This window comes from Pogona vitticeps, chromosome 4 (assembly GCF_051106095.1).
Source record: "Pogona vitticeps strain Pit_001003342236 chromosome 4, PviZW2.1, whole genome shotgun sequence".
In the NCBI taxonomy this organism is placed as follows: Eukaryota; Metazoa; Chordata; class Lepidosauria; order Squamata; family Agamidae; genus Pogona; species Pogona vitticeps.
The window spans coordinates 164,947,140-164,961,613 of NC_135786.1; the positions used below are offsets into that span (position 1 = coordinate 164,947,140).

Here is a 14,474-nt window from a genome sequence, read left to right on the forward strand (position 1 = left end):
CGCTCCATAAGACGCATACACTTTTCCCCCAATGTTTTTTTGAAAAAAAAGTCTTATGGTGCGAAAAATATGGTAATTATCAATTCTGCTTCTGTCTTCATAGAAATCTTTCCTTTACCATTCATGAAACTGCAGAAAACAAAATAGTAAAACTGTTTGCTGGGTCCTAAAAGACAGACTACATCTTCCTTATTTCATCAGAAAGCCTTAACTGTAGCAGACTTTTTCATGATTCCTTGGGGGCAGGTAGTAGGAATCACTCTCTGTCCTTCTAGAATACTGACTTATTCATGTTAGTTTCATGTTCAAACATGAAATTTCTTCAATTTCATGTCTGAAGGAAGATTAGAATATAAATAGTTATAAAAGTAACATGTATTAATATTTTCAGAGGTTACAGTTCTCTAGTCCTCAAATAGAGAGGACACACGACATTAAATAACCAGGATTCTAAACACAAGACAAAAAAATTGTACCTTACCCATCTCCAAATCTAATTCAACGCCAACCCAGGTACCAGTGGAAAAATCCACAGGCCCAATATATCTTGCTATGCCAGTCTTATTGCTACCAATGCACACTCGTTCCCCTACTGCCACCCAATCAGTGTGCTCTTTAGAAGTAGCATCTTCACATCCAGAGCAATCTAAATGACTTTTCCCTGTGAAGTCTTCTCCTAGGAAAGAATCTGGATACATCTGGCAATATGAAGACTCTTCGGCAACCAATGATGGGTTTTCAATACTGTTCGATAGCTGACATTCCATAGGTAAGGATTCCACATGGCTCGCAAGATGATCCTGTCTGTGAGTATTTTTTGAGAAACCAGAAGCATAATTCATTCCAAGTGCTGATAGCCTTTTTCTTCTGCTAGAACTGCCACTGGAAGAGAATGCTGAACCTACTTCATGTTCTAATTTTTTTCCATCACCTACACCCATGAATTCTGTAAATGCATGATCTTCAAAAATAGTTAATGTATGTTCAACCGTTGCTTCGCGAGATGGGAATTCAATCTCATGTTGTGTATTTTTATCTGCTGATGACTTCAAAGGTGAACAGTTTAACTTTGCAGCATCTGTATCAGTGTTGTCAGACACTGGAATCTCTGTAGTTAAGGCACTGTTTCCTTTAACTGATGGCATGGACCTCTTCTTATTCACCAAGTCCCTTTCTGGTTGTGAAGACTCCTTGTCTGAAGTTTTAAAATCATAGGTTAAGTGAGCTACAGATTGATCGCTGATGTCCAAATCCCTCATCTGATTGGCCAACTGATCTGTGCTGTCACTACAGGGAACGAGCATATCAGACAAAGTAGCATTAGAGGCACTGTGGGAAAAGTAGCCGCTAGTAATACTGCTCATGGTCGGACTACGAGAGACTTCTTTTTCAAGAATACGAGAGTTCACAAAATCTCCTTTAGAAGATAACCATTCCCTGTTCTCGAGGCTAGCATTGTAAATGCTGAAGTCCGCAAACTCCTCAGGGACATAAGGCTTCTTATTATTGGTCTGCAACTCATCATCTTCTTCAGAGTCCAGCTAAAATTATAAAGATGCACAATTATTACTGTTGTGTTTTAAAAATGCAGTCTGTGAAGAATACATATGATGAATACCCCATTAAGGACGTACTGTTTAGGCAAAATAAATAAATAATGAATTAAAGATATATCTTTCCATTTCAAAAGTGGTTCCATCCATTGTATTACATAAAAGTTCCGTTCACATCACTGTTATTTAAATGCTTTCCTTATTAAAAACTATCTAGCAGTGATAGAAAGATATTTTATAATTGTATTTTTATCTCATTTGCTGAAAATAGATACCTGTACTATTAGCAGTACACAATAACTTCCAAACATGTATATTCACCACAAAGAACTTAATTTTCTCACAGTTCTATGTACTACATGTTATTATTTGATTACATGAAACCAAACTAAATGGAAGACCTATCCTAAGTTCAAATAACTATTTGTGAGACAGAAGGTGAGAGGCATACTCCACTCCCCCCTCAACAGCAAGGATAAGGAAGCGAAACCCAAACCCGCACCAGAGCCTACAGCGAGACCTCAGCAAGAGACAGAAATAGAGGAGCTGACAGAAGAAATGCAGAAAGTGACAATGGGGGAGGAGGTTCAGGGAGACAAGGCAGGAAAGGAGAGGAAAAAGAGGGTGAAGTTTGAGGCAGGAACGGGGGAGGTAGAGAGAAAGGAAAAACAGTTGCTGCCCAGTTGGGAATGGGTGTGGATGGAGGATCCCTGGATTATGGGAGATGCTAAGAGTGCCTAAGGAGGAGGCAGATTATAGAAGGAGAGTGGAAATTCCACCCAGACCCTCTTATTGGGGAGAAGCCGAGGTGGGAGAGTGGAGGCAGAGACTGAGGGAGGAGAGAGAGTTGTGAGAGAAAGGAGAGAGTAAGGGAGATGAAGAGAAGGAGTTACAAGGAGGATCCTGGGAGAGCCGAGTCCCTGAGAGATGGATCCTGTGTGATGACGGACTGGACAGCGAGACCGTGCCCTTGTTGGAAGCCCGACGGGGCAGACCGTAAGAGACTGGTCCCCTCTGATTTACTGGGACCATGGAACAATAGTTATGGAAACCTGTTCCTATATGAAGATTGGAAACCCCTTCTGGACCCATTGGCAGAAGGAGAAAAGACTCACAATCATGTTGCAGGCACCTGTTTATTGTTAAATGCACCAATAAATCTTTCACCTGTTTCGAAGCAACAAAAACCTACTGATTTCTTTGAATTGAATGAGCCAAAAGTCGAACCGTCACACTATTTTAACAAGGAATGAATCAATGTATATTTGTGGTCAGATCCTGTGAAGAACAGTCAGGTAAGCCTCTTATGCACACTGCCTTTACTAAGGGCCATTCTGTCTTTTTCAGAATTTGATTCTTGTGCCAACAACAACTGTTCTCTTCCAGGTTCTCAGAAAAAGTTTTATAGGTGGGATCCAAATTCCTACTGAAATTTTAGTCAAGGATTTAAACGTGTCTGGAGGAGATTTTGATTTTTGTTTGTTTGTGTCAGTTGCTGAGGCTCCATGTCAGAGTCACAAACAACTCCCTTTGGTTTTACTGGTCTAGCATGCTGGATGAGAGGGATGCAGGGTGGTTTGAGAAAAAAGAAATGCAAAGTCATTTCTGCCCAATTTATCATCTTGTGAGCTTTCATGAAAGCATTACTAACATTGCATAATAATCATTTTCACTTAAACAGAAAAAAAACAAAGCCATGACCATTTGGATGCAACATGAGATTCTATTCATGGGGGTGTGTCAATACTACAGTACAGAGTAGTTACAGATATTCTGATCAGAACTGCAATGTACTACAGGTATTAGCAGTTCAGATTTATTTTTATGACTTCAGATCCAGCAATCTGTAAAGTGGGGCTCATCATTCATCAGACTTTCTTAAACTAGTCCAACATGGTCTAAACATTTCCTTATCCTTCACTAACTCAGTTTGTAACAGTCAGCACACCGTTTCTTCTTAGTGTTTTGGAACAAACAGAAAAAAAAATACTTGTAACCATTTTCTACTATGAAGGTTATTCCAGAAAGTGCATAAAATGTAGGATAACATTGGATTTGGGCAGCCTCATATGTTCAAATATTAGAAATCTGCATGTTTTCTATACACTGAAAGGAATAGATTTGGTTAACACCTAAAAAAAAATGTGAACTTCAAAATTATACTATCCAATTTACATTTTTATAGGAAAAGAGACTCAAGTCACATCTGATTAATAGTGATTCAAACAGGGGTTTTCAAGATGGCATATTTAAGCAATTTTACCAGTGTTGCCACCGTGAGCTTCCATGGTCCAATGAAAATGCAAACCAAGGTTTCTCGAGTTCAAGTGCACCACTCTATCTCCTACACAATACTGCATGCCCAATTTTAACTATAATCCCCCATTAGCAGTGTGAATAATCTCAATGTGTTCTCTGAACATAACTTTGCACAGCAATGCTATATATGCTGTGTAGTAGCACAGTGCTGTACTAATCCAATTTCCAGAGACCATTATAAAATCCATTTAACTGTTCATAAACTCAGTATGTTGTATTAGATTAAAAGCTGCTTGAAGGGTTAAGGATGTCCCCAAGGAATCAGCCATTTTTATAGATTCTCACTGTGTGTCTTCATAGAAATGTTACTAGAATACCTGGATGTGCTTGTGCATGTCCACATACACAGTTTGTAAAAATTAAGAACAAAGATCTTGACAGTATTCATTCCGCTAATACATACTTTTGAAGTATAACTGTCCTTCAGCTTTATTATACTGTATCACCTTTGGACAGGGTTTGCCATTCTTACTGCCTTCATGCAGAATTTCCCTTAACTTACTATACAAAATAAAATAAAATAGGAGAACAGTGTGACTAAATATCAGTAGATAACTGAAACCAGCATTAGAGTTTAGAGATTATTCAGTAATATCAACTACCTGGAAGTTAGATACACTTAGATTTCATGCTGTACCTCAAAAAGCCTGGGCAATCTGACATAACTGTTTTCTACTCTACCACTAGTTCTGCAACAATCTCCATGTAATTAAGGCAAAATGTAGAGAGACTCATAGTCACTTTATTGATAGTAAACCTAGATGTTACATAGCTGTTTGGTATATAACTGGAAACCAATTATGTTACTTGCTTCTTTGTCTACTGCAAATTAATAATTGTGTATAGTCAAGTAAATTCTGACTTATGGTGACCTTTTTCAGGATTTTCCAGAAAGGGACTACTCAGAAGTGGTTTACCATTCTCTTCTTCTGGGAGCACCCTTGTGCAGCTTGTCCAAGGCCACACAGGCTGGCTGTACTCACAGGAGGCACAGTGGGGAATTGAACTTCCAACCTCAATTTCCATAGTCAGATACCTAAACCACTGAGCTATCCAGCTACCTCTCCTGGAAATAATGCCACGCTGCCCATCAAAGCAATTATAAAATCAAACATTGTATGATTTTAATTTTCTCCCCACATACTGTTTGTTCACCAGGTTTGTGCATTAATAACTCTGAACTGAGTTATGTTTATGAAATTGACAGCTCATACATTGAAGCCAAAGGAAGAAGAAGCTACAAAATATATAAGTGAACCCACTCTTGCTTTTAACATTTACTATTGTTAGTCTAACTCTAAGCTACACTCCCAGCTAAAAACCTTTTAGATTAAAAATGAAAAACTGCTGGAAAACTGGCAACTGGTGCTTTGGGGTTTCTTTTTTAGACTTGTGAAGCAGTTGGGGGAGGGTGGGAATATTTTATTAATTAATTTATACCCTGCCCACCTAGACCGAAGTCTACTCTGGGTGGCTAACAATACAAAAATGGAATAAAACCAATATAATGAAATAAAAAACAACAATAGTAATATAGTTCAAGATGGGGAAAAGAAAAAAGAAATTCAAGTGATGACAGGAGGGAAAGCCTGCCTAAAGAACCAGATCTTAAGTCTGCTATTAAAAACATCCAGCAAGGGAGCCAAATAGATCTCTGAAGGGAGACTATTCCAAAGGCGAGGGGCCACTGCCAAGAAGGCTTGGTTTCTTGTTCTTTCTCTCTGGGCCTCCCTCGGCGTTAGGCCCTCAGCCACCCCTTCCGGCTAGAATGAGTGGTTCAGGTACATCTAGGTGGGAGGAGACGTTCTGCTAGATATCGAGGCCCTAAACCATTTAGGGCTTTATATGTCATCATTAACAATTTGACATCAATGCAGAAACGAAGTATTAAGTATGCCCCTATCACATATTTTGCTGTATCATTCATTTACCACAATTTTTTTAAAAATGCATTTTGTCACATGCATAAAAGCCAACATGCAATAAAGGACCAAGTGCATATCTATCCCCACTCACAGTTGTAGCATAAATGTGCTGAACACCACCACCAGGCATTATGACAAAAACAGATGCAACACTTACAATCTTCTCCTCATGCATTCTACTGTGTTCTACTGGCATGCTATTGCCATTACTTCCTGAAGGTACAACACAATCAGTGCTATGTAAGTGAGATGAAGGCATGCTCTGAAAAGGTTAAGACACACACAACATCACACAAGGAACGTACTGCAATCAAATTGCGCAAGTTAGTAAAATAGGACATGATCTTGTTAAAACAGTTCAGGCAAGGGAGTGTAATGGCCCATGTTAACTACAGAAATTCATGAAACATGACCCTTAGTGGCTTAAAAACCCCTGAAGTTATGTAAACATGAAACATTTTACTAATATGATATCACATTTTAGTGGACACTGACAACTCACATTACACATATTTAAACTCATCCATTCCCTATCCCAAACCAAACCATGTTTAAGTTTACCAAAAGGGAAAAGAAACTGAAATAACATATCATTCCAATGGAGAATAAGAATTTGTGTAATTTTAACGCAGGTTTCCATGTCATAATGTGAGTTACAAAACACTTTGTGAGATAAAGACAATCACCACTTACTCATAAATGTCTGAAGGTTCAGAAAGATGAATATAATTTTCTTCCGGCTACCTACCTCTTTGCTAAGTAGAGGCCGAGTTTCAAGAGAGATCCTTTTGTTCTCTTCTTTTACTGGCATTAAGGGTTTAAAAAACTTGGGTGGTTGTGGAGAAAATGCTTTAAATGGGCTGATAGTTGATGGATATGGATTCTCCGATACATAACCTTTGGAGAATAAAAACACACACAAACACATATACAAACACATACACATACACACAAGGTTAGGTACTCTAACATAGTTTGCACAAATGAAGTATTAAATAAACAAATTGAAAGGAAAATTGGACACTTCAGATTTTTTTTGATCCTGAGGAGATTAGCTCCTCATGATGTATCGTGTTACTGGAGTTTATAGCCATGTTGTCATTACCACTTATATTGCAAGCTGTACAAGGAAATAGCTGTGTCAGTTCGGTTACAACAGTGGCTCTATGCATCTCTAAAATGTCACACTTCCTGGACTAATACAGATTATCCAAGCCACTGCATAAGAACATTGTACATCACAAACAAATCTTGATAGTTATTTAAAGGCCAAGTACTGTAGTAGTTTTGCCAGGAGAAAAGATGTTACAAATTTTCCAGAAAAGATATATTGTAACAGATATAGTATTTACACTGTAAAACCCTCTCAGTAATAACATTACTCCTTATGTGTTCCAAATTTCCCAAAATCTCAGTTTGAGGAAATTCTGCAAGAAGCATGTCTGCATTTAGCAAAGAGGATAAAGTCTGCAGAGGACCAGATATCAGCTGTTAATGTCTAAGAACTGTTATACACAATTACACACTGGATTATTGTTAGCACTTGCACAGTAGTAACTGGTTCTGAGACCTGGAAGTATGAAGGTATTATCTTGTCACCAGTGTGAAACTTGGCAGTTGCAAAAAGGAATTTCTACCTTTAACATACTCTATCTACTAATTCGATCTGATCTATTCATAACATTTTGTTTAAACCTTTTGTCTTAACAAGACTGAAAGATGCTGGCTGGCCCAGGTCGACCCCGGAGTTCCTTAGCTATGCTAGAATGTGAACTAGACATTCCCTGCCTTAGACATTCTTCCAAGCACTACAGTCTCTAAGATAGCTACAAATGAGACAAGTCAGCTGCTCCTGGTATGTGGGTATAAAACTACAGTTGTGTTCAAAATTATTCAGCCCCCACTGAAATTGAATGTTTTGGCCATTTTGACATTGATTTTGATCATTCAGTCATCTTGCTTACATTTACATGAAAGAGGCACTTGTAGGTCAGAGAAATATAACCTTAAGTTTATAATGAAATAACCACAAATGTCTTTTCTGTGCTCACATCATTATTAGTTTTTATTCAACCCCCAAGTGACATTCAATCTTAGTACTTAGTACAACATCCTTTTACAGTTATAACAGCTTTTTAACGTGAAGCATAGCTTGACACAAGTGTCTTGCAGCGATCTACGGGTATCTTCGCCCATTCTTCATGGGCAAAAGCCTCCAGTTCAGTCAAATTCTTAGGCTTGCGCACTGCAACTGCTTTCTTTAAGTCCCACCAGAGGTTCTCAATCGGATTTAAGTCTGGTGACTGCGATGGCCACTCCAAAATGTTCCAGCCTTTCCTCTGCAACCATGCTCTAGTGGACTTGGAGGTATGCTTGGGATCATTGTCCTGTTGAAAGGTCCAACGTCTCCCAAGCCTCAGGTGTGTGACGGACTGCATCACATTTTCATCCAATATCTCCTGGTACTGAAGAGAATTCATGGTACCTTGTACACGCTGAAGCTTCCCTGTACCTGCAGAAGCAAAACAGCCCCAAACCATTATTGACCCTCCGCCATGCTTCACAGTAGGCAAGGTGTTCTTTTCGTCATATGCCTTGTTCTTCCTCCTCCAAACATAGCGTTGATCCATGGGCCCAAACAGTTCTAATTTTGTTTCATCAGTCCACAGAACACTATCCCACAACTTTTGTGGTTTGCCCACATGACTTTTGGCATACTGCAGTCGACTCTTCTTATTCTTGGGAGACAGCAAGGGGGTGCGCCTGGGGGTTCTGGCATGGAGACCTTCATTACGCAGTGTGCGCCTTATTGTCTGAGCTGAAACTTCTATACCCACATCTGACAAATCTTTTTTCAGTTCCTCAGCAGTCACACGGGGACTTTTCACCACTCTACGCTTTAGGTAGTGCACAGCAGTCGAAGTCAGCATCTTCTTTCTTCCACGACCAGGTAGCATTTCAACAGTGCCCTTTGCCTTGAATTTGCGAAAGATGCTTCCTATGGTGTCTCTTGGTATGTTTAACTTCTTTGCAATCTTCTTATAGCCATTGCCCTTCCTGTGAAGACAAATCACCTCTTCTCTTGTCTTCCTGGACCATTCTCTTGACTTCACCATGTTTGTAACCACACCAGTAAATGTCTAGAAGGAGCTGAGTATCACAGTCATTTTAAAGCTGCCTAATTGGTGCTTATTATGCTTGATTGGTGCTCGGTGACATCCACAGGTGTTTTCAATACCTGTTCGAAAACACCTGAATGAACCTCTCTTCTTCAAAGTGGTAGTCTTTAAGGGGTTGAATAATTGTGGCAATGAAGAAACCACAAAAGAAACATTTACTACTGTATTACATAAACAATTGATGTTATTTTAGTTGCATTTGGTTCTTTAAAACGTCCTTGTAGGATTTCATTCTGAATACAATTCCAAATGTACACTATAGTCCCTAAACCCCTTTACAGCATTGGGGGCTGAATAATTTTGAACACAACTATACATCTCTGGAGCCACTAAAATGCAGTCATTAAAGTTGCTGTAATATTAAGATAAGGAAGGCAGACAATATGTCACATTGAGCTCAAGGAGAGGGAAAATATAAAGTATAAATCAATGAACAAGGATGAGATATGAATGAATATGATGATAAAGTGCTCTGAATCGGTATATGTATATTAGCAGTGAAAATAACAATGTGTCTGTTTGGTGGTTAACTCAGTGATGCAGGTATATGGCTATGGAGCCAAAGGTTGGGAGTTCAGTTCCCCTCTGTGCCTCCTTGATGGGCTGTACTTATTGATGATCCATAGGGTCCCTTCCAACAGTTCTAAGACAATGATGATGATTCTCCTCCTGTTTTGATGTCCTGATACCTTTTCTGACTGTTTCTCTAACAAATCAGTTTAACAGATGTTGCTCCAAGACAAACCTATAACAAGATTATTTGGTAATACACATTTTGGAAAACAGCTTCACTTCTATTTTAGGAAGGAAATTATTTTTCAAAGAAATTGCTTGCAGCATGTGTCCTAGATTTCTGCTTTGGGTCATTAGAAAAATAGCGAGCAGATTAAAAAAACCCTGAAATAATTATGATAGAGTGCTTTACACACACACACATACACAAATGTACTAAAAATTGAAGGAAATAAAAATAGAGAAAAATTGCTTTTGTATCACTGGTCTACTTTTTATTATTTTAATAAAGTTGTTTACTTGCCCATTTTTTAAAAAAATTCTTACCACCAGCATCTTTATTTCTTCGAGGTGAATCCCTGGGTAAAGTACCATAACATGATATATCTTGGTAATTTGAAGAACAATCTAATATATCTAGATGTCCTTCTGACCAACCCTGAAAAATCAAGGAACATATTAAGTTGTACGTATATATTTTAAGAGTTCAATTTCTACCCAACAATTCAATTTTTTGTGTACCATTATCTCCTTCTAATATCAAGAACCTGTTCCTGCATTAGCACAGTACAAACAACCCTGTACTTATTTACTGGAACAAAATGTTCACTGAGACTTCTGCTGGAATAAATGTGTTCAGAACTACAGACCTATTTTGCCAAAAAAAAATTTTTTTAAAAAAAATCTTGTAACTTATTTTAGTGAAACAGGAAAAACGGTAGCAAGATTTATTCAATTGTAAAAAATCAAGCATTCCCCCCCACTGAGTAAGTCTATAGTTACATGCTGTCAAGTCACCTCAATGTATGGTGAACCTATGAATGAGCAATCTCAAAGATGTCCTATCCTCAACAACCATGCTCAGCTTTTGTAAACTCAAGGCTGTGACTTCATTTAGGAAGTTAATCCATCTGATATTTGGTCTTCCTCTTTTCCTGCTGCTGTCAAACTTTCCCATTATTATTATTTTTCCAGAGAACCTCTCCTTCTCATCATGTGCCAAAAGTAGGACAGCCTCAGTTTCACAATTTTGCCTCCAGAGATAATTCAGGCTTGACTTTATCTAGGACATACTTGTTTATCTTTCTGACAGACCAGGATATCTGCAAAGTTCTCCTCCAGCAGCATATTTCAAATGAACCATTTTGTTTTCCTTTAGAAGAGGTAGCCATGTTAATCTGTGCTAGTATATCAGGCAAAAACAAAAGAAAATTAAAAAAGAAGAAGATGAAACATTGTGGCACCTTGAATACAGCAGTTAGTCCTTCAGGTGCCACAATGTTTTTTCTCTTTTTTATTTTTCATTTCTTTTTGACTTATTGTTTCCCTGTCAGCTTTCTTTACTTCCCCGCTTCCACACCCATACACAGCAACTGGGAATACAGTAGTGTGGATGATCTTGGTCTTCATCTCCAGTGACACATCTTTATGCTTGATGATCTTTTATAGTTCCTTAATTGTTGCCCTTCTAAATCTCAGTCTTCTGATTTCTTGGCTGCAGTCACCATTTGGATTGATGATTGAACCATGGTACACATAACTTTAACAATCTTTATCAAGAACAAATCTACACAGTAGCTATTCTGACAAATCAATTGTGCCTTCCCTTTTCCACATGAGAGAACTAACTGGAAGGATTTTATATAAGGATTGGAAACATAACTGTGCAGAGCTGAACATAAATTATACTTTGAAGCTTTCCTGTCAAGTAAATTCTATATTCCAGTTCCATTTACAATAATTTCTCTAAATATTATTTAAAAATATATAATTAAAGATATTTGTCCTTTCTTTTACCAGCAGTAGGAGAAAACTGGTTTCTCTAATCTACAGTTTTTTAACACTGTTCAAGACTAAAAGTGCTGCTAGTTCAATTTTCTAAATGTCCATACCTTATCTTCATCACAGCCAGAAAGATCTTGTCGGCTGGAGGATACCTAAAATACAACAATAGTTATGAGACAAATGAATGGTGTCAGCTGGATAAACAGCTCTTTTGCCTCCACAGAAAACCCACAAGCCTGTTCAGCTACTTCAGGGATTAGCAACATGCAGCACATCGACCACACACAGTCCCCAAGCACCTTCCTCACCTGGATTAATTTTTTTGAAACATAAATCCAAAAGTTCCCTTCTGCCCTCTGGGGACATAGCAGGCAATTCTGCCATATTTTGAGGGGCCCCAACACACTTGTCCCCCACAATCCCTCAGTTTAGAAAAAGTTTTAAAACTACTTTCTCCCACAAGAGAGCATAATGGTCTATTACAGTTTTTTTTTAAATTTTTGTTAGAAAAATTTGTGAAGTGGTGCAGCCAACCAAGGTCCAGGGATGGTTGTACGAAGCTCTCAGAATTCTGGAGCTCACCCACCCCTAACATACAGAACACAAAAGCCTTACAACAGAACTTTCAGATTCTTAAAATGTATCTGCTGCGTACAGGAAAACAGCATTAAATAAAATATCCCTGAGAAATGGCTACAAGTTCAACTGATACTTCACAATTCCTTTACTTTTTCACTTTAATGGACAGCGTTCAGCATGTATTCCCTGGGAGGCTTAGAGAGTAAAAAGCAAACTATTTTGCTGATTAATCTCAGGGAAGAAAATCCCTTTCTAAATTTTAAGTTAAACCGTTATTCTAATATTAGTTTACAACCACAAATCACAGGTACAAATCTACTGCATGCTTCATTTAGCAAGTGGTTATGTATTTGAAAAAATGCACCTTCATGCATTTGTTTACAAACATGAAAGAACATCTCACATTGTGAACATTTGGTGAGCTAATACTCCTCTGTATGTGTCGATTCTTTGCAGAGAGAGCTTCTTTTACTGTGACTGCCTGTATGAAGACAGAAGGAGTAAAGTAAAAAATGTACTTTCAGTTATGAATCTTGAAAATCAGCAGTGCAATCCTAGACACATCTACTGAGAAATAACTGGGTTCATTGACTGCCTTCCAGATTCCCGTGTACAGGATTGCTGCCTAAAGCTCACTGCAAAAAGTGTATGTGTAAGCTACTTTTATTCATACAGCATACTCTTTTTGTATAATTAGATTTTAATCTACTTTATAATATTGGAACAACACTGTAAAAAAGATAGAATATTACAAAATGACATCCTCAAATCAAGTCTGTATCAACTGAGTCAGTCTATCAGATACCAAATATTAAAAGTAAAGAAAAAGAGACATCCTTAACGGCAAAGGTTTCAGTGCTTCACACTGAGCTGGCTCCCCCCCCCCCATCTACTCACTTGTCGTAGCCGTTCAAGGCTCAAAATATTTTCCAGCTGTAGCACTCCTCGTGTGTACTTTTCAATGTATGTCTCACCATCAGATGTACCCTCATTTTCATTTCTGGCTGCCATCAGAGCCAGAGTCTCCCGATCCTCAATTTCTTCTGTGGCCTACAATTTTAATGGTATGTTTTAAAAATTGGTACTAAAACTAGACTACAACTCTCTTGTAAAAATGATAATTAAAAAAAAGATAAATTCAAAATGCATAAAATAGTAGTTTGAGGAAAGAGTTTGCAGAGTTATCTAGTTCAGCTGTGGCATTTACTCTAACCACAGAAGCACAGAAAAATTTACCTTCGGTATGTTTGACACTATTTCATAGGTCACACCACAGGCATACCATATATTCTTCAGGGATATTCTTCTTTTGAGACTCTGGGTAAAACTCTAGAAAAACAAAGTCCATTTTATAACAGTGTAATCACATGGTCAGTAATGCATATGCCAGCTGCTGAAACCTTTACCGAACATAGCTCTATTGTGTTCTATAAAAGATAGGAAGACCAGGCCGCAGGAAGACCTGAAGCCCAGTCTATGTCCTTCATGTCAGTTTGTGAAAAATGACCCACTTTACCACTGATTTGGTTAATGTTCCATTTTCTTGGAACATATCTGCTAAGCAGTGTATTACTTTACTGGGAAGTCAACCATTAAAGTAAAATATTAATATCAGACTAAAGTACAGTACTGATTTTGATACAATATTTTATTACACCAAAATAGGCAAATGACAGAGGAACTACCTGAGAATTAAACGGATATACTTCCTCTGTCAATTTGATATTTCTGAATGTTGATTCGTTAAGCTGAAAACAGACTCAGTGATATGAAAAAAAGTGTTACCTGTTTATTGTAAATATTAGCAGCAATCCTCTTGCGTAGTACAAGTTCCATGGCAGCTGGATGGCTGAGCTGGACTGTGATTTTTACAATCAAATAGATTCTCTCATTTTGAGGAGTTACCCTATTCAAATGCACTGAATCATGCACAGAAGGGTCCCAGGCAGCAGTGGCAGAAATCTAAAAGCATTATTTAACAGAATGTGAAAAAAAGACTACAGTCAGCACAATATTAATGAAAAAAAGCAATAGCTTTTCTTGAAACAAGTAATTTCACCCTGGAGGTTGGGATTACACTTAGCCCTGTACCAATATAGAGAAAGAATCTGAAGCGCACAACAGTACCCCTCCTTTCTTTCCTGCGAATAGCTCCACACAATCCAACCAATGCACTTCAATTATTTAAAGATGACAGCAGGAAGATCTCCAACTCTCCAAAATAAAAAACTAGGTAACCCCACACAAAATAATTTATATGTATAAACTTAAGTTGCTTATGACTAACAAAGCACTGTCTAGTAAACAACACAACCAGAAAAAATGAGAGGAAACTATTTAAGCAATTCTTTTTATACATTCTGGAAAAAAAGTTTCTCAATCCCACATGAATTAGAACTACT

The 14,474-nt window shown here is 37.9% G+C and overlaps 1 protein-coding gene across 8 annotated transcripts in view; it reads right to left on the reverse strand.

Moving 5' to 3' along the window:
• KIF13A (kinesin family member 13A) overlaps positions 1 to 14,474 on the reverse strand; it is a 90,104-nt gene that overhangs the window by 2,401 nt on the left and 73,229 nt on the right. For 3 of the 8 annotated variants that reach the window (XM_020798582.3, XM_020798585.3, XM_072998665.2), the window contains 9 exons: positions 13,858 to 14,034; positions 13,309 to 13,401; positions 12,970 to 13,122; positions 12,476 to 12,553; positions 11,601 to 11,645; positions 10,036 to 10,147; positions 6,546 to 6,694; positions 5,955 to 6,059; positions 482 to 1,541 (listed from right to left, as the gene is read on the reverse strand). In XM_020798582.3, the coding sequence (XP_020654241.3) occupies positions 482 to 1,541; positions 5,955 to 6,059; positions 6,546 to 6,694; positions 10,036 to 10,147; positions 11,601 to 11,645; positions 12,476 to 12,553; positions 12,970 to 13,122; positions 13,309 to 13,401; positions 13,858 to 14,034 (1,972 nt within the window). Of the gene's footprint in view, positions 1 to 481; positions 1,542 to 4,275; positions 4,374 to 5,954; positions 6,060 to 6,545; positions 6,695 to 10,035; positions 10,148 to 11,600; positions 11,646 to 12,475; positions 12,554 to 12,969; positions 13,123 to 13,308; positions 13,402 to 13,857; positions 14,035 to 14,474 lie in introns of all 8 variants that reach the window. The other 5 variants (XM_020798584.3, XM_072998663.2, XR_013545217.1 and 2 more) reach the window with 3 other exon arrangements.